Source organism: Cnephaeus nilssonii (genome assembly GCF_951640355.1).
Source record: "Cnephaeus nilssonii genome assembly, chromosome: 14".
Taxonomy (NCBI): domain Eukaryota; kingdom Metazoa; phylum Chordata; class Mammalia; order Chiroptera; family Vespertilionidae; genus Cnephaeus; species Cnephaeus nilssonii.
The window spans coordinates 1034018-1057185 of NC_137085.1; the positions used below are offsets into that span (position 1 = coordinate 1034018).

General features: G+C 59.0%; 1 protein-coding gene across 3 annotated transcripts in view; it reads left to right on the top strand.

The window, feature by feature from the left end:
• The window catches only part of CACNA1B (calcium voltage-gated channel subunit alpha1 B), a gene marked incomplete at its 5' end in the record, with an annotated part of 110781 nt that overhangs the window by 45083 nt on the left and 42530 nt on the right, over window positions 1-23168 (top strand). For all 3 annotated transcript variants that reach the window (XM_079789606.1, XM_079789604.1, XM_079789605.1), the window contains 5 exons: window positions 567-684; window positions 1974-2041; window positions 4701-4807; window positions 11073-11870; window positions 12205-12422. In XM_079789606.1, coding sequence (XP_079645732.1) covers window positions 567-684; window positions 1974-2041; window positions 4701-4807; window positions 11073-11870; window positions 12205-12422 — 1309 coding nt within the window. The remainder of the gene's footprint in view (window positions 1-566; window positions 685-1973; window positions 2042-4700; window positions 4808-11072; window positions 11871-12204; window positions 12423-23168) is intronic.

Consider the following 23168-nt stretch of genomic DNA (forward strand, 5'->3'; position numbering starts at 1 on the left):
AGCAGTGTGAGGTGTCCTCAGTGCGCACGCGGGGATGTCACTGTCCTCTTGTGCTTTCCAAAAAGGAAGTGGAGGATCCGGTTTCCTCCTGGAGCGAGAACTGCATTGGCCCCGGCCCGGGTGGCGGGAAGCGGGGGCAGAGGCCTGAGCAGCGGGCCCTCCCAGAGCCGCGGTGTCCTGACTGCAAGGCATTGACCGCGGGCTCCCCGGCCCCGTTTCTCAGCTCACAGCTCGGTCCTCTCCTCGCCCTGCTCACCGTGCTCTGCTCGGAGCTCCCTGTCCACGTTTGGCTGGAAACCTTGTTAAGGCCCCGCCCAGTTGGCAGCCACGTTCCCCCCCCCCCCCCCCAAGCGCTAACGCAGGAGGGCGTGGCCACCTTCCCTCCGGGGCTCCCTTACCTGCAAGCGTGCGGGTGTGCGTGTGCGTGCACATGTGCCCAGGGTCCCTGGGAGCAAGTGTGTTGGGGCAAGGGGTGTGTGCACATGTAGGGGGTGACATGTGGGTATGTGTACCTGAGTGTGCGTGCGTGCGTGGCGAGGTGTGTCCTTGGTGCTCACCCCCCGCAGATCCTGACGGGAGAGGACTGGAACGCAGTGATGTATCACGGGATCGAGTCGCAAGGCGGCGTCAGCAAAGGCATGTTCTCGTCCTTTTACTTCATCGTCCTGACGCTGTTTGGAAACTGTATCCTTCCTGCGGGGCGGGCTGCAGACAGCAGGGGCCGCAGGTCTGACCTGCACACGCCGGCTGGGTGTTGGCCGCCGGCCGCCGTCCTGTCCAGTCGGAGTTGCTCCTGCCCCTGCGTGTCCCTCTGGGGCAGCCGCGGAGGGTGCCTGTGATGGGGTGGGTGTGGAGGGGCCAAGACACGGGCAGGGCCTGACCAACAGCGTCATCGCTGTCACAGAGCAACTGCTCCTCGCAGTCGCACTGGCCAGAGCCCCGCAGGGTGTTGGCCCCCGGGGGCGGGGCGGGACGGGGCGGAGCGGGGTGAGTCTAGGCCTGCAGGGAGAGGACTCGGTTACCTGGCACACGGGGGCCTGACTGGTGGGACTGTCCCCCGAGGACACGGCCGTGTCTGGGACAGTGGTCGTCACGATGGGGAGGTGCTGCTCACCCTCCGGGACACGGTGGCGGCCCAGTGTCCGCGGTGCCCAGGGCAGGTGACGGAGGCGGCCACAGGCCCGCAGCCTGGTCCGCAGGAGCCAGGTCCCAGCACACGGAGGGCTGGGGTGCTGCCCCCGGGCCCAGGCGAAGACAGCTGCTGCCTGGGGTGGAGATGGGCTTGTGGGGGCGCGGCTGCAGGGTCAGCACCCAGCACCAGGCCCCCCGAACCTCTCCTACGGAGCACCCCGGCTGTGACACGCTCCTTAGAAGCGAGCAGCAGGCCCGAGGGGAAGGAGCCGGGCGGCCTGCCCTGCTCTAGTGGCTCTGGGGTCGGCCTCGGGTGCCGTGGGCTCGGCTCGGACGTCCCTGCTACTCGAGGAGGCGGCCGGTGTGAGCCTGGCCTGGGACCTGGCCCAGAGGTGCTGCCGTGGGGCTGCAGGTCTGTGGCCTGTCAGGTGCGGTCTCTGCCCACAGGACCAGAGTTGAGCCCGTGCAGCCAGAGAAGCAGGTGGTTTTGTCCGATGCTTCCTGCCTCCAGGCAGCGGGGACGGGCACAGGAGTAGGCGGCCCATGGGCCCTCCCAGAAAGCAAGGGTGGGTTAATCCCACAGCCTGAGCTTCCGGCCGCAGTCAGCCCGAAGAGCTGGGCTGGGGGGGTGGGCATGAGGGGCGGTACAGGGTGGCGCTGAGCCACGGCCCTGCAGCTGCTCTGGGCACTGTCGGGTCGCCAGGCTGCAGGGCCCGGGCTCTGAGGGAAGGCGGCTGCCAAGGAGAGGAGGCTGAGGGGTCAGGGTCGGGTGGGCCCTGTGTCCCTGAGGCTGTGGGGTGCCCGTGTGGGGACAGGCTCCTTTCCTTACCTGGAGCCACCAGACACCTTGCTGAACGTCTTCCTGGCCATCGCCGTGGACAACCTCGCCAACGCCCAGGAGCTGACCAAGGTACACGGGGGGGGGGGGGGGGGTGGAGCAGCGATGCCTCCTGCAAGCAGGTGCAGGAAGGGGTGGGGTTGGTCCCTGTCGCTCTGGATGAGGCCAGAGTGCTGTGAGGAGGCCCAGGTCATGGGTCAAGAGCCCGTGTGACCCGTGTCCAAGAGGCGGGTGGGCAGAAGCCAGGCTGTCACTCAGGGTGGGGAGCGGCGCCGAGGCAGCAGGAGGAGCCACCACGCCAGGGAGGCAGGTGCCCTCGAGGGCAGCTCTCAGGGAGGCACGGCCCAGGCAGGACTCGAGACGTGGTGGCCGTTGCACTGGCCTCAGGAGGGGCCACGTGTTGGGGTCCAGGGAGCACCCAGCTCTGAAGACTCAGGAGGGCCATGAGGGACCCGTGCTTCTCCGGGTGGTGAGGGGACCCCATGTTCATCCCGGGTGGTGGGGGGACCCCATGTTCATCCCGGATGGTGGGGGGACCCCATGTTCATCCCGGGTGGTGGGGGGACCCCATGTTTGTCCTGGGTGGTGAGGGGACCCCATGTGTGCCCCCATGGTGAGGGGACCCCACGTGTGCCCCATGGTGAGGGGACCCTGTGGCCAGTGGCAGGTGGATGGTGAGCTGGGGCAGGTGCAGTGCTGCTCAGACACTAGACCTGGCAGAGCAGCTGAGCTGCCTCTCAGCACGTCTGCGCAGCAGGACGGCGCCTGCCCTTTAATGCTAGATGCCCTCGGTGCCGTCTCCACTCACCGCCCGCCGGAGGGGCATGTGCTTCTACACGCCCCCCGCGGTGTCCCTGCAGCAAACACAGCCCCCTGCCTGGTCCCTTCACCGCAGCCCCGCAGGCCTGCTGGCCGCCCACGGTTCCAGCCCCGAGGGGTGCTTAGCGAGCCCAGAGCGCAGAGCGGAGGCCGCTGCCCTGCTCCGGTGGCTGGAGAGCTGCCTCTGTCACAGACGCTGGGACCTTTCTGGCGTGCCAGTTTCCCTAGATGCCACCTGTGAACACCTGTGCGTGCCCCGTCCAGCCCACCCCAGGCCAGCACATGCCCACTCTCCACGCGTCAGTGCTGGGCGGTGTGGCCGGGCCTCCCTGAGGAACCAGGACGGCTCTGCCCTCCGCTGAGGCCAGTGCGCCCACCTGGGCTGATGGTGCTGCCAGCGGCCACTTCCCCCCACCCCCACCCCCGCCCCAGGGCCCTGGAGGTGCGGCAGGTGGAGCGGCCCGCCACCTCCTTTGCTTCTGCTCAGCCTCCTCCCCGCCCGGCCCGGCCCGGTGCTGCCTGTGGGTCTAGGCTCCTCCCTGCTCTGGCCACTGGCTTCTGAGGACTTGGGGGACCCCCTGGCCCGCCCATGCCTATTGTCAGGAGGGGCCAGGGCTGAGCCTCGCCTTCCAGGAGTAGGTGGGAGTGGCCCGAGCCCCTGGGGGGCTGCCTGTGCTGGGGGACCCGTGTGTCCACGAGCACTTTTGGTGTCAGCAGTTTGGGGCCCACGTGGACTGGGGTGCAGCAGCATTGGGCTTGCACCTGCTATCCAGGGGGGGGGGTGAGCCCAGCTGTTCAGGTGCCGCTGTGGGTGCGGACGTGCGGGGGAAGCGATGTCAGGGCCCTGGCTCCTGCGGACACTGGCTGCCCGGCTCAGGAGCCCCAGTGTGTCAGACTGGCCGAGGCCCCAGAGCTGGGACCCGTTCTCCATGTTCCCATAAGCAGTCATGTGTTCCTTGAGGCTGAGGCTGTTTGGACAACACTGTTTGATGTCCTCGCCCCCGAGGCCAAAACCCACCATTGAGTCCAGAGCCAAGGACAGGCCTGGGCGGCTCTGTGGGCGCCGAGCTTGGCGCCCTCTCTGCGGCCCGAGCCTGTGGTCTTCTGTGGTGGGACATCTCCAGGCAGCTAACGGGGGACCTCATGGTTGCCACATTGCGACCCAGAGCAGGTTCAAGGGTGTTCTGGGACGTGCTGGGAATGCCAGCCCTGGGGAGCGGGGCTGGGGCTGGGGCTGGGGCTGGGGAAGAAGCTGGCGGCCCACAGAGCCCGGGCTCGTGTGCTCTGCCTGGAGGTTGTAGGCCCAGGAGCAGAGCAGGGGGCTTTGCCCGGTGACGTGGGGCCAGGGCCAGAGGTCTGTCCCTATGTCCATGGCTCATGACGTGAGCCAGGGGTCCTCCCAGGAGCTCGGTGTGGACGGGAACACAGGGCCAGGCCCCGCAGGTGGCTGTCCAGGTGTGGGGGCGACGGCCGGGACAGGTGGGCAGGTAGGAAAGCCCAGAGGCTGTGAGGGACCCTTGCCTGACACTCGCGGTGGCAGCTGCTGGCAGGACTGACTCAGGTGGGGAGCCCGGGCCCTGCCTCACCGCTCTGCGCAGAGGCTGGCTGGGTTCAAGTGGCAGGTGGTCCCGGGGCGGGGCAGGTACAGTTTGCATTTTGACAGGAAGTCGGAAGAGCTGTGGCACAAACGCCTGTGCAGGCAGCGGTGGGGTCCCTGGGGCGGGAGACGGCGCGTGGAAGGGCGGCGGAGGCAGGATACTTGGGACCGTCACCTTGATCAGCAGGCGGCACCCAGCCTGTGTGGAGGGGCATCGTGCCCGTGCAGGAGCCGCTGCCTGGCCCAGGTTCGGCCCCAGGAGGACCAGGCGGACACAGCGCTCTGAAGCACGGCACATGCTCTGTCCGCTCACAGGATGAAGAGGAGATGGAGGAGGCCGCCAATCAGAAGCTTGCTCTGCAAAAGGCCAAGGAAGTGGCTGAAGTCAGCCCCATGTCGGCCGCGAACGTCTCCATCGCCACGTAAGGCTCATGAGAGCGGGAGGGGCTGGGGGTGGGGCTGCTAGTCCACGCTGGGCCCTCAGTGGGGCACCCCTTCCAGAGGCTTCCTCAGGCCCCTGCCTTGGCTGGAGCTTGTTGGGACACCAGGGGCCGTGATGGCAGGGAGCGGAGGGCTCACCAGGGACGCATCTGCAGCTCCCCCTTCTGGGCAGGAGCAGACCCCGCAGCAGGCCGATCCCACATCATGGCGGGTTGGCTCCCTGACCGTCCCTGGCTGCAGGGCCTCCCCTGAGCACAGCCCCGAGCGGGGGCTAAGGCGTCAGCCCTCTGTGCTGCACACGCGTCTCAGAAACGTACTTTGTGAACCAGAGGTTCTCGGTGGGACCTCAGCAGCCCCAGGACTTAACGCATTTCCAGAAAGGTCCTTGAGGGTTGGCACTGGGTCAGAGGCCCAGGGGAGGCCAGGAGAGAAGGTGAAGGCCGGGCCGAGGCATTCGGGACTCGCGGTGGCTCAGTGTGCAGCCCAGGGCCCGGGGCTGTGGTGGTCAGGGGCTGTCAGCCAGGGGAAGGCAGGCGTAGAGTTCAGCCCCTGACCACCCAGCACACACCTCTCACTTCCCGGCTGACCCATGGGCCCAGCTCTGTGGCCGGTGCCCCCTCTTCTGTGACGTGGTGGTCACGGCGCCTGTGCTGCAGGCACACCTGGGCTGCGAGGTGCGTGCTGGCCCGGGGGCGTCTGGCTGTGTGCGTGCACGTGGAGCAGGTGTACAGCAGCCCCGTCTGGCGAGGCGGTCACCAGGGTGAGGGCCTGTTCTCTGGGAGGGGTCTGCAGGGCCTGTCTGAGCCGGGCACCGCGCACGAGGCGGTGGGGGCGGTAGAGGCGGCTCAGCCCTGGGAGCTGGGCAGACGCTCGGGTGCGGGATGCTGTCCCTCGCTCTGCTTGCTCCCGGGCTGCTGCGAGGAGGTGGCTGTGACCTCCCTCCTGCCCCTCCCGCGTCTGTGCTGCTGAGGTCTGCTGTCGAGGGGCAGTGCGGGCCTTCTGCTTGTTCACACGGGCCCAGGGGGGTGTAGCACGTGCCTCTGCGGGGCTGGAGGTGAGGGCTCCGCCCGGGGCCCAGCCACCCGCCAGGCTGCCTCCTCCTTGGAGGTGAGGCCGGGCTGCTCCATCTGGGACAAAACCTCGGAGTGCCGGTGCTGGGGCCTCAGGTCAGGCACCGAGAAAGAGGTGTGGACGCTCTCCCACCTCGTCTGCTCCCTCCCGGGGAGCCCGCTGCTGGGAACAATGCTGTGACCTGCCTCCCGGGTCCTGAGCTCACCTGTCACAGCTGCCGGGCGTGGGCAGGCCAGGTCCCCGTGTTCCCTGTGGGGCCCTGCAGGCTGTCCTGGGAGCAGAGCTGGGCTCGGTCCTGGGTGGCAGGTCCTCTGTCCCCTCTGTGGACACAGTGGGTCCGATGTGATGGCTGGGCGAGGCCGCCAGGCGGCGGAGGGCCGTGTGAGGCCCTGTGCTCCTTGGCTCAGAGCCCCTCCCCCGTTCCCTGTTCTCCAGATGAGTGTGCGTTGGATGGGCAGCGCCTGCTCTCCCCAGGGCCGTGTCCATGGCCAGCTGCTGGGTGGGTGAGAGCCGGCACAGAGGGACCGCCCTGGGCCCCGCCCGCAGCCGTGCTGTGGGGTCTGACTGGGAGGACTGGCGAGGTGCTTTCTGGGCGCTTGCTGCTGAGGGACCGTCAGTGTCTGTGTCCCCGAGGCTCCCTCAGCGCGTGTGCAGCCGGGCACCGACGGTGCCGAGGGGACGGGCTCGGCTGGATCCCTCGGAAGGACCCGTGTCCCCAGAGGTCGGCTGGGGCTGTGAGGATCTGGCCTCAGTGATGGTCACTTCAGGCTGCTGGGAGGGCGGAGATGTGAAGGTGAGGTGATCTGGCCCCTGGGCTCTGAGTGCCGCTGCCCACACGCCCTGGCACACGTTCCACTCCCACTCGCTCACATTTACCCACACTCACCACTCATTCCCACCCTCACGCTCACACACACACACACACACACTCACATTTACCCACACTCACCACTCATTCCCACCCCACGCTCACACATACACACACACTCACACACACGCTCACATTTACCCCCACACTCACACACACCCTCACATTTACCCCCCACACACACACACGCTCACATTTACCCCACACACACACACGCTCACATTTACCCCCACACTCACACACACCCTCACATTTACCCCCACACTCAACACACATGCTCACATTTACCCGCACACACACGCTCACATTTACCCGCACACACACGCTCACATTTACCCGCACACACACGCTCACATTTACCCGCACACCACTTATTCCCACCCCACACGCTCACACATTCACATTTATTTCCACACACGACTCATTCACACACACGCACGCTCACATTTATACCCCCCATACACACACCACTCTTTCATGCCCTCATGCTCTCACACCCACTCACTCATTCACAAACTTACACGTGGTCACACGGATTCGCACACTCTTGCACACACACCTTACACGCGGTCACACGGATTCGCACACTCTTGCACACACACCTGTGTGTGCCAGGGCGTGGCGGCAGGTGAGTTTCTCTGAGCTACACACACACACACACACACACACACTTGTGGACACGGCCTCCAGGAAGAGGGAGCCCCGGGCCTCCTGGGGAGCTGCCCGGAAGGGAACGGGGGGGGGGGGGGGGGGAAGGAGACGCTGCTTTGGAAAAGCTCCAGGAAGGCACTGGGATGGTGGGAGTCCCACCAGGGGCAGGCTGGGACGGAGCTGTTGGCCCCGGAAGGGAAGGGTCGGTGACTTAGAGCTGGGCTGAGGGCCTGCGGGTGGGGCGCCCGCCCCCTCCCCTCTGAAGGCAGGTGCACCAGCCCTGCCGGCGGCCACAGCTGGAGGGGCGGCTGCTCTGCCCTTCCCGGGCAGGACTGCCAGGGGCAGGGGTGCCAGGCGGCCCGGGGTAAGGCTTCTCTTCCCGCCACCACGGTGTGCACTTCAGCCTCACGCATCTGCCGGATGCTCTTCTCTCTCCACTTCTCTTTTACCCAAGGTCGCGGGGACGCGCTGCCGGAAGTGCCTGGCCTCCTGCCTGGATGCGCACCGCAGCCTGCACTGACGCTGCGCTCACGCGTGTGTTCGTGTCCTAGGCTCTCGGTCGCCTCACCTTTGTTCTGTTCTGTCTCTTGCATGTGCAGTTTTGTAAGGCACACGCGGGGTGCTGTATCTCGCAGCTCATCTGTCTCCAGCGTAAACTCGTGAGTCGCTCTGCCACGATCCCTGCCCGGCTTCATGATAACCACACGCAAACGCCTGCCCCCTAACTCTGCTCCCCTCGGTCATCCGCTTTGGGGCAGCTCTGCAGCCGCCTGCAGCCTGGCGGGACAGTGGGCACGCCTCCTGATGCCACTTCCCGCCCTCCTCCGCCCCCCTCGTGTCTGTCCTCTTGTCTGCTGTCTGTCTGTGTGCCGTCACTTGGGTCTCCTTGTCCCACGAGGTCGAGTTCCGTCAGTGCTCACGGGGACACTGTGGGTCCTCCTGTCCCTCCCTCCTCACCGGGGAGGGGCTGGATCTTCGACCCTCATGACGTCCTTGTAGCAAGAGCGGGGCTGCCTCCCGCTGGGAGGCTCACCTGGGACCAGCCGGAGCCGAGGGAGAGCCATGGAGCCCCGGGCGGTGGGCTGGGGGTCACCCCGGGGCCTCCTCCTTAGGGTGGGCTCAGGCCCTGCAGTGAGGGGTCTCTGGAGGTGCCAGTCCAGTCACGCCACCTGCACAGAGGTGGCCAGGTGCCTCCTCCGCCTCCGGTGGGAAGTGCTGCGGGCCGTGCCCCACCCCCTGCCCAGCCAGCACCGCTGGGCTGTCTCCCACGGGCACGCGAGCTGCGGGCTGATGTCCCGCGGGTAGGAGAGCGGGTCCCACTGGCTGGTTCGCAGTGGAGAGCAGTGAGGTGGGGACGGGGGTGCAGGTGGCACACCGGGACCGCCGTGCGCACTCAGCCCCGAAACCGCAAAGCGGGGTCCCCAGCACAGAGGCCCCCACAGCGTCGGGGGCGGGCTGTGCCTGCAAGCCCACCAGGACGTTGGGAAGCCGCTCCTCCGTGTGACCCCTAAAGAGCCCTTTCTAGGCAGGACTTAGCCTGGGCTGGAGTCCAGCCACGCGGGCCTGCAGGTCAGAGGGCAGCCGGCTTGCTTTACTGTTCCCGCGTGGCCTGTGAGCTCGGGCAGGGTGCAGAGAGGGGCAGCATGGGTGCGGGGTGCGGGCACAGCTGCTGGCAGGCACTAGAGGGAGGGGAGGCCGCACACAGACTCGCCCGAGAGGAGGCGGGTGGCGTGGCTGCTGGGTGGGCACTGCAGACGGTGGGTGGCCTGGAGCTGGAGGCAGAGAGCAGCAGGCACAGGGCCAGCAGAGCAGGGCCTTGCTCCCCAGGTAGCTGTGAGGGTGCCTGCTCCCCATGGTGCCCTACAGTCCACCTCGAGCTGGATCCTGGGGGACAGGCCGCAGAAGTGGGGCACAGCCAGTCCCGCCTGCCAGGAGGCATGGCCCCATCTCATTGTCTGTGCGCAGAGAACTGGGCCTCAGGACCCGGGCTGCGTCTGAGCGGCCGCCACCCTGCGACCAATGGCTTAGACTCAAGGCCCATCTCGGTGCGGGACCGACCGGGGGCCTGAGGCAGTGCTCCTGTGCCGGCACGCCCCGCATGGCGGCCCTCCATCACGGGTCTGGGTTGCTCAGAATCCCCCGAGCTCTGTGTAGCGGGCGGGGGGCAGGGCCCGTGTGGCTCAAGGTTGGAGCCAAAGAAAGAGAAGGTGGGCTGGTCACAAGGTGACCAGGGGCAGGCAGCCTGGTTCCCGGGTCAGAGGGCAGGGCAGGCGGGGCGGCAGGTGAAGGGTGCGTCCACAGGTGGCCAGAGAGGGCAACACTTACCCCGCCCCCCCATTGCTCCGCCTCCCCCGTCAGGCCCAGGTGAGGGGCAGGCATTGTGCTCTGTGCCCCGGAAATGGCCCCCACGGGGCCTGGACTCCACCTTCGTCCGGACAGCCACCCCCTCTGCTGTCACGTGGTGCAGTGCCCGGGCCCGAGCGTGTGGAGGGCTGTGGCCCTAGGTGTGTTGTCAGTGCGGTTGGGGTTGGGCCGAGGCCCCCCACGTTCTCTTGACCCTCGCATGTGTCCGATCCTGGCTCCGTCCGCGGCGTGCTGTGGGACCCTGTGGGTTGTGCCCTCCGGCCGGGTCCTCGCCGGTGGAGGGGGTAGCCTGACCCGAGGTAGTTGGGGGGCTGAGGGGCACCAGAGCCAGAGCACACTGTGGCTGCTGATGGACACCCGTCCCGTCCCCCTCGGCCTCAGGCTGCTGGGCCACCATCAGGGTGGCCGGGCCGCCTCAGGGCAGGAGGAGCGAGACTGAGCTCAGAGGCCTGCTTGGCCATGTGGCGGGGCCGCCGCGTGGGGTTTACTCAGCAGAGCGGCCTGCAGAGGCCCCTGTGCCGGGGGCTGCGCAGCCCCAGCTGTGGCCGAGGCGGTGGAGGTCAGGCCTTGGGCAGCCCGTCCAGCGAGGGCTGAGCGGGACCACAGGCCGCTCTGGCCGTCCCCGGGAGGGGTGCTCTCCGCGGAGCCAGGAGGGAGCAGGGCATTGGTGGCCACGCGGGTGGTACCTCCTGGGAGCAGCCGGTCTTGAGCTGAGCGGTGGGCGCCGTGCTGGAGCGACTGCCTCAGGGACGTGTGGCTCCGTCTGCTCCTGAGCGGGCCACCTGCCCCAGGCCCTTGCTCCCTGCGCTGAGCTGTCCGGTCCTGGTCCCCACCCAGCATCTCCTGGAATGGAGGGGAGGTGCCGCCGGGCAGCTCTGCTGTGTTCAGAGCCGCCTGCCTGTGCCCCCTGCCCACCCGGATGCAGCCTCCTGGCCTGCGGCCCACCTGTCCCGGACACCTCTCCACCACCTCATGTGGTGCCCATCATTCCCACTGCCCTCACCTCTTGGGCTCAGGCCAATGGCCACCTGCTCAGGAGTGGCCTGAGCCCTCCCTCCCAGAATTCAGTCTATGGGTGAATTCACCGGGTGAGTTCTCTGACCCTGGGCCCCCCCAACCTGCCCTCCTGCACCGACTGCCAGGGCTCCTGCGGGCTCCTGCGCCCTCCCCCTCCCTCCCCCTCCTCCTCCCGCTCCCCGCACCCACTCTGCCATCCCTCCATCGCTGTCATCTGCGGCTTCCCCTGCCGGCGGAGAAGGGGGGTGCAAGGGTGTTCACTCCTCTCCCTGCAGGCAGCAGAACGCCAAGGCGCGCTCGGTGTGGGAGCAGCGGACCAGCCAGCTGCGCCTGCAGAACCTGCGCGCCAGCTGCGAGGCGCTGTACAGCGAGCTGGGCCCCGAGGAGCGGCTGCGCTTCGCCACCGTGCGCCACCTGCGCCCGGACATGAAGACGCACCTGGACCGGCCGCTCGTGGTGGAGCCCGGCCGCGAGGGCTCGCGGGGGCCAGCGGGGGGCAAGGTGCGGCCCGAGGGCGTGGAGGCTGCCGAGGGCGGTGAGGCGGCCGAGGGCGCGGACCCTCCGCGCAGGCATCACCGGCACCGTGATAAGGACAAGGCCCCCGGCCAGGCAGGGGAGCAGGACCGGGCGGACGCCCCCAAGGCCGAGAGCGGGGAGCCCGCTGCCCCGGAGGAGCGGGCACGGCCGCACCGCAGCCGCAGCAAAGAGACCGCGGGGACCCGGGAGGCCCGGAGCGAGCGCGGCCGGGGCCCGGGGCCCGAAGGCGGCCGGCGCCACCACCGGCGCGGCTCCCCGGAAGAGGCGGCTGAGCGGGAACCCCGGCGCCACCGCGGGCACCGCCACGCAGACCAGGGCAAGGACGGCGCCACGCACGGCGCTAGGGGCGAGCGGCGAGCCCGGCACCGTGGCCCCCGGGTCGGCCCCCGGGAGGCAGAGAGCAGCGAGGAGCCAGCGCGGAGGCACCGGGCGCGGCACAGGGCACCGGCCGCACACGAGGAGGCTGTGGAGAAGGAGGGCGAGGCCGAGGACAAGGACAAGGACAAGGACAAGGAGCCGCGGGACCTCCAGCCCCAGTGAGTGAGCGCGCACCGGGGCCACCCGGCGCCCTGACCACGCCCCCTGCCCTGGGCCACGCCCCCTCCGGCGCTCCGGGCCCTGCCCCAGGAGGTGACTGTAAAACGGGGAGGGCACCTCTGCAAATGGCAGACTGGCAGGCGTCCTTTTAAGGTCCAGGAGGAAGAGAGGCTGGCGGGGGGGGGGGGGGGGGGAAGCTGTTGGGGCTGCTTTGGGACACGTTGACTCCCCATTTGCAGGGAGGAGAGGACTGGGCAGCGCTGTGTCCTCTGCCTTGGTCCTTTTGACTCCCACCTTCCTCCTTTCCAACCTCTGCTGGGCCTTCGGTTGCAGGGAGCCACACTGTGACCTGGAGGCCGGCGGGACGATGGGTGTGGGCCCGGTGCGTGCACTGCCCAGCACCTGCGTGCAGAAGGCAGAGGAACAGCCGGAAGATGCGGATAACCAGCGGAACGTCACTCGGATGGGCAGTCAACCCTCAGAGCCAAGTGCCGCTGTGCACGTCCCAGTGGCGCCGACCGGCCCGCCTGGGGAGACCACGGCCATGCCTAGTGAGTATCTCCCGAACCAGCAGGGCAGGCCCACCTTCGCAGGCCCCGTGGCGTCCCGCGCTCTCTGCTCCCGCAGCGGCCTGGGGACAGAGCTGCCTCTGTGTGGCCCCCCAGGAGAGAGGGTCGTTGCTGGCCACACCAGTGCCTCGACGCCCTTTGCTCCCAGTGCCGCAGGTGAGCACTGCTCCTGTCGTCTGTCACTGAGGCTCTGTCCTGCCTCCAAAAACATCTGCAAGTTCAAAGCCAAGTCACTAGGGTGCTGAGGACACAGCAGGGGGCGCCAGGGCTGCCCTGTGCGGCTGCCGTCCCTGGAGGACAGACCACACGGAAGCAGCTGAGGACCAGGCCACAGGTGCCCGGGCAAGAACTTGCGGGTGTGGAGGGGCGGTGCTGGGGGCGTCTCCCACGCCCTGCTGTCCCTCTGAGCTGCCGCCCCCTCCCCCCCTCGCCCACTGTGTGCAGGCGCTGAGGCTCCGGGTGCACATGTCCCTCCCTGGAGTAGGGAGGGACCGAGGTGACGAGGACAGGCCCTCCCACTGTGCAGGGTGCACGGCTGTTGTGTGAGACCGAGGGTAGAGAGCACGCTCCCTGCAGAAGGGGAGGCCACAGGAGCAGAGCGGACCAGCTGCTGCCACACGCCGGCCTGTGTTTGCCCGTGTCCACACACAAACACATGCCTGCACCCTCTCCCGCTCAGGTGCCCTCACCTGGGCCTGTGGGCCAGGGTGCCCTCCCGGGGAGAACAAGGGAGGGCGCCTGGCTCTGGCTGCCTCGCCTCCTCTTCCTCTTCCTGTTTCACCTCCACGGGTGCTAGTGACTCGTCTTCCCAGACTCCCGGCAGCCGGCCCTGCTCTGCTCCCTGGACCAGCTGGGGACGAGCCCAGCGGCCCACCTGGCTTGTGTCCACGGGTGTCCAGGTGTGGCCCCTCCCCCCCAGCCCCTGGCAGCCTGGTCATGTCACTGTCCCACAGTCTGACCTTTTCCAGAATGTGACATAGTTGGAGTCACTCGTGTGCAGCCTTGTCGGTCTGGCTTCTCTCACTCAGTCCATGCGTGTGAGGTTCCTCCGTGTCTCAGTAGTTCATTTCTCTGAGCCCTGAGTGACATTCCACTGTTTTTTTATCCATTTGCCTGCCTACTGGAGAGCATCTCTGTTGCTTCAAATTTTGACAATTCTGAATGAAGCTGCTGTCACGTGTGTACAGACTTGTGTGTGGACATAAGTTTGGACTCCTTTGGGTAAAAGCCAAGGAGAGCGATGGCTGGGTCAGATGGCGAGAACCTGTTCACTTTCGTAAGAAAAGGCCAAACTAGCTACACACTTAGCACGTCCCCCAGCAGGGCGCGCGGCGCCAGCATCGGGTGTGGTCAGCGTCCCGGTTCTGGCCTCTGGTGGCGGGGGGACCAGGATGGTTGGAAATTGCATCTCCGGGTGACGTCCATGCGGGGCGTCTTTTCCTTTGCCTGTTTGCCATCTGTGTATCCTCTTTGGTGGGTGTCTGCTAAGGACTTTGACCCATATTTTAGTCAGGTTGTTTGCTTTCATATTGCTGAGTTTTAAGGTTCTTTGTACGTTTTGGATGACCGTCTGTTACCGGAAGTGCCTTGGGGCACATTTTCTCAGTCTGGGCTTGTCTCATTCTCCGGACCTTGTCTCATGCAGACAGAAGCTGTTCATTTCAAAGGAGCCCGCTTGTTCCTGGTTTCTCTCGCGGGTCAGGTCTCAGGGCTCTGTCTACAAAGGACCACAGGCCACGGCCAGCTGGTCTCTCCCAGGAGCTCAGGGCTGTGCACCGCACAGGTGGGCCTGCGAGCCGTTGGACGTAATGTCGGTGAAGAGTGTGCAGCCTGTGTCCGGAGTCACACTTGTGCACGGGATGTCCAGCTGCTCAGCGCCATTTGTTGAAGAGGCTCTGGGTTCCGCTGTGTGGCCGTGGCTCCTTGGCCAGAGACCCGCGGACTGCAGCCGTGTCTGTGTCCGCTCCTGTGCGTCGCTCTAGGTGCATGTCCTCTCGCGGTGCCACGCCGTCTCGATCGCGTGGCTTTATAGTAAGTCTCCGGTGGGCAGCTCGGGTCCTCCTCACTTTGTCTCCAGTATTGAACTGTTGGCCATTCGAGTCTCCCGCCTCCCTGTGAGCTTTAGAGTCAGTTTGTCCATATCCATGAGATGGCTTCCCGGCATTGGGACTGTGGCTGCATTGACTCTACAGACCAAGTTGGGAAGAACTGTCATCCTGACAAGATTGAGTCTGCCTGTCACGGGACGTCTCTGCATTCATATAGATCTTTGATTTCTATCCATCAGAACTTTGTGTTTTTCTCACAGAGCTCTCTTACAAGTTTTCTTAATTTATATCTAAATATTTCATTTGGGGGTGCTGATGCAAATGGCATTGTGCCCAACACTCTAACCACTGAGCCACGCCACAGAGCGCTGCCGCTTTTCTGATAGAATCTGTGTTTGCCCTCTTTCTTCTTAGCTGGCCAATCTAGAGGCTTGTCGATTTTCCTGATCCTCTTAAAGAGCCAGCTTTTGGTTTTGTCAGTTATCTCTATTGATTTCCTCTCTTAAATTTTATTAATTTCTGCTCTAATTCTTATTTTTTCTGTTGCTCACTTTGGATTTGCTTTTCTTTTCTTTTTTTAAAATATATTTTATTGATTTTTTACAGAGAGGAAGGGAGAGGGATAGAGAGTTAGAAACATCGGTCAGCTGCATCCTGCACACTCCCTACTGGGGATGTGCCCACAACCAAGGTACATGCCCTTGACCGGAATCGAACCTGGGACCCTTCAGTCCGCAGGCTGACGCTCTATCCACTGAGCCAAACCAGTTAGGACTGCTTTTCTTTTTCTGATTTCCTAAGGTGGAAGCGTAGAGTATTGATTTTAGCTCTTTCTTCTCTTCTAATGTGTGCGTTCAGAGCTATGCATTTTCCTCGTAGCATTGCCTGACCAAGTCGGGTAAGTCGTATTTTCAGTTTTACTTCGTTAAAAATACTTAAAAATTTATCTTGAGATTTCTTATCGGGCCCATGTGTTATTTAGAAATGTGTGGTTTAGTCTCTGCATATTTTGGGACTTTTCCAGTTACCTTGCTATTACTGATTTCTAGTTTTAGGAGTCAACACATTTGCCTACTTTTTTAATTGTTTTGTTTCCGAATTGTTTGAGTTTTAAGATTTATTTGTATATTTTGTATACAAGTCCTTTATTAGGTATGTGGTTTGCAAATATTATCTTCTAGTTTGTGGCTGGTCTTTTCATTCTCTTAATTTCTGGTGTTTTTATTTTTACTGATGGGAGGGATTCTGGTTCCTGTTATTACTTCTGCCAGAAGCCGAAATCTAGGCTAATGGTTTTTATATGTTCCTTTCGTATCCTATTACTTTTCTGGATTCTCAAGTTGTTGATCAGTGTAGGCATTGGTTCTCCTGGTTTTTCTAAGTGTAGTGCCAGAACTTCTGCAAACGTAGCCTTTCTAACCGTTCCTCTCCCGAGCTATGCCTCTCGTCGTCACTTCCTTTGCCGGATGGTGTGGCCAGCGCTGTCATAGAGCAACGGTGCTCATGGCACCTGCCTGGTATTTGCCTACACCAGGTAACATATGGGTTCTGGGTTTGAGAGATGTGTGTGCGTGTGCGTGTGCGTGTGTAAAAGCATATCACAGTACCCATCAGTTCCTTTTCCATTGAGTATATTCATCTGCAGATGTTAGATTTCCTGAAGGCCTTTCATCGTCCCTAGAGATCACCCACAAAACCTGGGGGTTCATAGTAATGAGTTTTCTGATGTTGAGCTGTCTTTGCGATCTTATACCCCACATGGTTATCATACCTGTTTTTCCATGTGGTGTTGGGCTCTGTGTGTTCATGTGTTGTGTAGGATTTGAGGGCTGATACTTTCCTTGTATTACGTTTGAGTATTATATGATTAGATATTGATGCTCAGTAGTTACCTGCGTATCGCCACAAATCCACTTCTGAAAATCAAATATTGTAATGCAAGTTCTGTCACCTATTATTATTATTATTATTTTAGTTAAATCTCATCTGAGGATATTTTTTCCATTAATTTTTAGAGAGAGTGGAAGGGAGGGAGTGAGAGTGAGAAAGAGAGAGGGAGAGAGAAACATAGATGTGAGAGAAACACATCGAGTGTTTGCCTCTGGCACATGCCCCGACCAAGGCTGGGGATCAAACAAGGGCTCGTACCTGGCTGCAGGTTCAGTCTCTGAACCTGGTCCTGATTGGGGTGTGTGCGTGAGGCAATCAATTGATGTGTCTCTTTCCCCTCTCTCTCTCTCTCTCTCTCTCTCTCTCTCTCTCTCTCTCTCCCCCTCCCTCCTTCTCCTCCTCCTCCTCCTCTTCTTCTTCCTCCTCCCCCTCCCTCCTTCCCTCCCTTTTTCTCTCCCCACTCCCTTCCACGCTCTCTAAAAATCAATGGGAAAAAATATCCTCACATGAGGATTAACAAACAAAAAATGTCCTCTCATTCAGTGTTTTTTCTCCCTTGTCATTTTTATCCTGTATATTTTGAGTCCTCCCCTTTTTTCTTGATTAGTTAGTGGTTATATTTTTTGGAGATTTTTACTTAAAAAGGCAGTATTTTAATTTATTAGTTCTATGTGTTTTTTAAAGTAATTCTTTCCAACTTTACTATTTCCCCGCCGCCTTTTATTTATTTATTTATTTACCTCTTCACTCCCAGTGCCGGAGGCCGGGGAGGAGGGGGGAGGGTGGCGGGGATGACGTTCTCGGCAGGGTTCCCTCTGTGCCTTTGGGTTACTTTGTTCTTCCTTTTCTAGTCTCTGGAGACTTGGTTCACTTTATTCTTTAGTTTTCATTATTGATTACTTAAGGCTGTGCATTTCCCTCCGATCCCTAATTTAATTGTAGCCTATAGACCGTGGCCTCTGGTGTCTGTTTCATCAAGTTTTAAAGAAGTCGTGCAGTTTGGGCCGTTTCCCCTGGTGCCTGTGGCCCCTGGGCTCCCACCTGGGCTTCTGCTGTTTGACTCTGACCTGCGGCCTTTCCTTCCCTTCCTCCCCTCCCGGCCCTGTGGGCCGACCCCCCTTCTCTGCCCTCTGTCCGTCTGTCCGTCACGCTCACGTGGGAGGCTGGGGCAGTAGTTCTGTTTTTGTTTTTAGGTTCTTCTGTTGATGTGCTTCGTCAGATTCCGCCGTGTTTCCCCTTTTCGGAGAGTTTTATATTGAATGAGCGTTGAATTTTGTCAAGTAACGTTCTGTAACAATTGATAGGATCATGGTTTTTTCTCCTGTAAACGGTGGGCAAGAGTAGGTGTATAGCTGTGTCTGTGAGACAGAGTTTAATCTTGTATTATTGTTTATTAATCATTTTATTATTTTGCTTACCAACACTGCACACCTACTTTTGCCCCACCCTGTATGCTAGTTTATATTGATTTTCAAATCCTCGGCGGCCGTGACCCTGGGATAAACTCTGCCCGTCGTCGTCTGTAGTGACTGCTGTGTGTCCTGAGTTCCACCTGCACTGTTGGGGAGGAGCTGGCTCTGTGTGCGTGAGGGTGCTGGTCTGTAGCTTCCCTTTGCACTGCCGTCGAGTTTGGTGTCAGAAGACTGAATTCGTAGAAGGATTGGAAAGCGTTGCTTCTGTTTTGGGAGGAGATTGTGTATAATTGGTGTCAATTCTTGTTTAAATGTTTGGAAGAATTTGCCAATGAAGCGTTTCTCCTTGGATGTCAGCTGGTTACCACTGGTCGGAGGCTGTTTGTTTCACGGCAGGGGGCGCAGCAGCTTGTGCTGCGGAAGGGGCTGGGCCGAGGGTGAGGGGTCGTGTTGGTGGTGTGTGGTGTGTGTGTGGTGTGTGAGTGTGTGTGTGTGTGTGGTGTGTGGTGTGTCTGTGTGGAGACAGTGCCCTAGTCTCTGCTGTGCTCGGACCCGCAGGGCCAGCCCTGCCTCATTCCTGGTTTCGGTCACGGGTCAGTCTTGCTAGAAGTTTGTTAACCCATTGCTCTTCCCACTGGTTTTCTCTTCTTTTTCTGTCCCAGTGGCCTTTGCTTTCTGCGCTGTCTCCTCTGTTTGCTTCGGGTTGTGCCGCTCTGGTGTCCGCGATGGGAGCTTAGGTCACGGACGGGAGTCGTGTCCTCTTTCCTGACGCCAACAGACTGCTCTGCGGCGCTGGTGTCCTGTCTGTCGGCGGCAGGGAGCGGGCGCTGTCCCCACAGGGAATGTGCGTTTGTCCGGTTCTCCCTCCTGTTGTTGGCTTTTGTTTCACATACTTTGCAGCTTTGTGTTTGAGAACATACACAGCTAGAACGTGTCTTCTTGAAAGACTGACCTTCGGTCACGTGTGTGTGTCTCCCTGCACCGACGGTTCCCTTGGCTCTGATGTCGCCCTTTTCCGACATAAACATGCCGCTCCTGCTCTCGTTTTCTGCTGTGTCTTTTTCACCTTTTTATGTTCACACTAGCTGCATCGTTACATCTTTAGGCGAGTTTGCTGTAGACAGCATATAGTTGGTTCGTGTTTTTAATTCATTCTGTCAGCTCTGTCTTTTTGACATATTTAGACTATTTACATTTAATGTAATTATATATGTTAGGGCTTCAGACTGCTGTTGTGGTTTCTTTTTGTTTTTTCTGTTTTTTGTTTCCCCGGCTTCTTTTCCCTGCCTTCCTTGGGTAACTTGTATATATTTAAGAATTCATTTTGCTTTAACTATAGCATTTTTTAGTGTATCACTGTATTTTTTTTTAATGTTTGCTCTGGGTATTACATTATACAATAATTTACTCCAGTATACCAAAGTTACCACTGTACAGTCTGAGTGAAGTCTGAGAACTTCACTCCTTTTTTCCTCCCCATATATAGTATAACTAGAGGCCCAGTACACGAAATTCATGCACTGGGGGCAGAGGGGTCCCTCAGCCCGGCCTGCGCCCTCTCATAGTCAGGGACCCCTCGGGGGATGTCCACCTGCCAGCTTAGACCCAGTTCCCCCGGGGATCGGGCCTAAGCTGGCAGTCTGGGGGAACCGAGCCTAAACGGGCATTCAGACATCCCTCTCGCAATCCAGGATCCCTCACTCCTTACCACTCGGCTCCTTACTGCTCGGCTCACTGCTCCTTAGTGCTGCTGCGGAGGCGGGAGAGGCTCCCGCCACCTTGGCTGTGCTTGCCAACCGTGAGCCTGGCTTCTGGCTGAGCAGCGCTCCCCCTGTGGAAGCGCACTGACCACCAGGGGCAGTTCTTGCGTTGAGCGTCTGCCTCCTGGTGGTCAGTGCACATCATACCGACCCGTTGTTCTGGTCATTCCGTCGTAATGGTTGCTTAGGCTTTTATTATATAGATCAGTGATGGCGAACCTATGACACGCGTGTCAGCACTGACACGCATAGCCATTTCTGATGACACGCGGCCGCTAAGGCGGCCGCATGCCGAGGATGAAATATTTGCGAAATAATGTTTTTTCCTCAAAGTTATGCTCAGTTTTTTTGCGAAGTTTGACACACCAAGCTCAAAAGGTTGCCCATCACTGATATAGATTGTCGTAAATATTTCCTGTGCATATATTTAGAACCACATCAATATGTGTTATAATTTTTGTTTCACCCTAGAAATTTAGAAAACTTAAGAGAAGAAAGTATATTGTATTTGCTCATATTTTTACTCCTTCTATTTTTCTTGCTTTCTTCCTGATACTCCAATATTTCTTCTTTCATAATTTATATTCTGTTTAGAGGACCTTTTGTGGTCATTCTGTTAGTGTAGGCCTGTGGGTGACAGATTCTCTTAGTTTTCCTTCATCTGATAATGTCTTGATTTTCCATTCCTGAAGGATATTTTTACTGGGTATAGAATTCTGGGTTGACAGTTCTTTTTTTTTCAGCACTTGAAAAAACGTGTGCCTCTTCCTTGTGACCTCCATGGTTTCTGATGAGAAATCTACTGTCATTCGAATTGTTTTCTTCCTATAGGTAAGATGTTTCTCTCTCGCTGCTTTCAAGATTTGTTTCTTTGTCTTTATATTTCCGCAGTTTGATTATGATATATGTTGGCATGAGTTGCTTTAGGCTTATTCTGTTTGGGGTTTGCTCAGATTCTTGAATTTGTAGGTTTATGTCTTTTGCCAAATTTGGAGTATTTCATCCATTATGTCTTTGAACACGTCTTCAGCTCTGCCCTCTTTCTCTTTTCCTTTCAGGCCTCTGTTGACATGAGTGGTGGGTCTTTTGTTCTAGTCACAAAGGTCCTGAGACTCTGTTAACTTTTTCAGTCTCTTTTTCTCTGTTCAGATGGGTAATTACTTTTGTTCTGTCTCTCAGTTCACTGATTCTCTCCTCTGTATGCTCCATTCTGCTGTTAAGCCCACCTATTGAATTTTAATTTCAGTTATTATATTTTTTCAGTTATGAAATTTATATTTGGTTCTTTTTTATATCTTCTAATTCCTTGCTAAGGTTTTCTGTTTCTTTTTGATATTTTTTCAAGTGTGTTCTTAATAGTCTGTTGAAGCAGATTTATGAACTTCGCATTATGGTCAGATAATCCTAACTTCTGTATGATTTGGTGTTTGTTGAATGTCTTTTCTCATTGAAATGGATATTTTCCTGATTCTTGATGTGACAAGTGATTTTTCTATTGAGACCTAGACATGTTGATCTTCTGTTATTAGCCTGTGAGTCCTAGGTAAGTGTTTGTCTTAGCTGGTCTGCTGTACACTGCTCAGTGGGGTGAAGCGGGAAGCACTGAATGTCACCTCCCTAGAAGTGGCCATCGGGAGTTAGCTTTCACATACGGATTAGGCCAGGGCTGAGAGCCCCCAGGGATGGCCACCTGTTCCCTTACCATTTGTGGAAAAGGCTCTCCTTTTCCTAGTGAGTTACTTGGGCACTTTTGTTAAAAATCAATTGGTGGATGTTATTTCACTTCAGGAAAAATGTCTGGGGTTATGCACTTAGATGTTAGTTCTGTTACATAGTTTTATTTTTCAGGCATTCCGGTTATATAAATCTTGGATTACTTTGCCTGTTTTTTTATTTGACCTTCTGATCCTTTTGAAAACTCATTCCGTCCTGGCCGGTCGCTCAGTTGGTTAGAACGTCGTCCTGATATGCCCGGCTGCAGGGTTCCCTTGCTCCACACGCTCACAGCACTGCTGTGTGTTGGCTCGTTGATGGCAGCCGTCCGGCAGGTGTGAGGTGGTGGCTCACCGTGGCTCACTGTGCCTCTCTGAGGACGCGTGATGGCGAACATCCCTGGCATGTTTCTCTTGCATCTGTATGTCCTCCTCGGAGAAGTGTCTGTTCAGGTCCTTTGCCCGTTTTTTAATGGAATTGTTTGTCTTCCTTTTGTTGAGTTGTATGCGTTCTTTCTGTATTTTGGAAATTAACCAGGTTATAAGATTTTAATTTAATTACTTGATTTTGTATTTGTATCTCTTTGGTCTTATCCTGAAAATTTGTGTCTTTTTACTTTTTGGAAAAGTTCTAGGTTTCCAGTCATAGGGAGCAGGACCCACAGAGCTTTGCCGTAGGCCCCTGCCAGGCTCCAGCTGTGGGCAGCCTCCTTCACCGTCAGCACCCACAGCTGGTGCGCCCGTTAGTCAGTGGCCCACACCGCACGCCACGCCACCGCCTGCGGGGCCCACAGCTGGCGTGAGGCCGCTCCGGCTGTCGGTGCGGTGGGTTTGGACCGATGTGTAATGACACGTATCTACCGTTACAACTGGACAGGGCAGGTTCGCCGCCCTAAAATCCCTTTTGTCTTTCTACTTTGTGAATTCCGTTTTTAAAGTGATATTCTTTTTTAAAAATTATGTTTCTAATTATTTGCTCCTATTGTATGGAAATATAAGCAGGTTTTATCCAGCCAGAGTTTCCAATCTCTCTTGTTACTCTATAACTAATTTCCTGTAGATTATTTTGTTTTCTATGTGGATACAGTTACATCGCCTCCGAATATAATTTTTGACTCGTGAACTTTAAAGTTTGTTTTTCAATTTCCAGTTGTTAAATTTGAACCTTAATTAATCTTTTTTGTTTCCGAGAACTGCCCTAGTTTCTAACTTGACTGCACTGTGATTGGAGAACATGAGCTGGGTGGGGGTGAGGCCCGTTTGCCCGTAGTGACGAGACCCTTCTCTGTCCAGTTGACTCTGGGGTCCCAGCGCGTTTTGTTTACGTGTCCACGCCCTGTCAGCTCGTGAGCTGCCTCTGTCCCTTTGCAGTCCCAGGCCCCGGCCTGCAGCCTCGAATGGCGAGGAAGCCTCGGCTGCCCGGTGTGTCCCCCAGAACCCGTGGTTTTAGGGACCCCGTAGGTGCTGTCCACTGAGTGCTCATGCATCTGGATGCTTCTCCAGAATTAAGGACAGACATTTACTCAAGGGTTTTAAGATTGCAAATCGGGGTCCACTCCCAGGCCACACAGGGTGTTGAGAAGAAGCAGGAGCCTGAGCGTCTTAGGGGCAGCGCTGGTCCTGCGTCCTGGGCCTCTGGGTTGGTCTGAGTGGCGACGTCAGGCCGTCAGGCACGCGGGCCTGCTTTCCCCGTTCTGCAGAGGGCGCGGTGGATTCCCGTACCGCACCAGGCACCGCACCAGGCACCGCACCGGCACCGGAAGTTCAGAAGTTTAGGGTCTAGTCCTCGGCTGGTTAGCGTGAGCACGCTGTCCCTCGGGACTCGGCCGCTGGGGTTTCAGTGGCTCGTCAGCGTGGCTGTGGTGGCTCCTCTCCGGCTCCTCACGCGGCGCAGTGTGCAATGAAC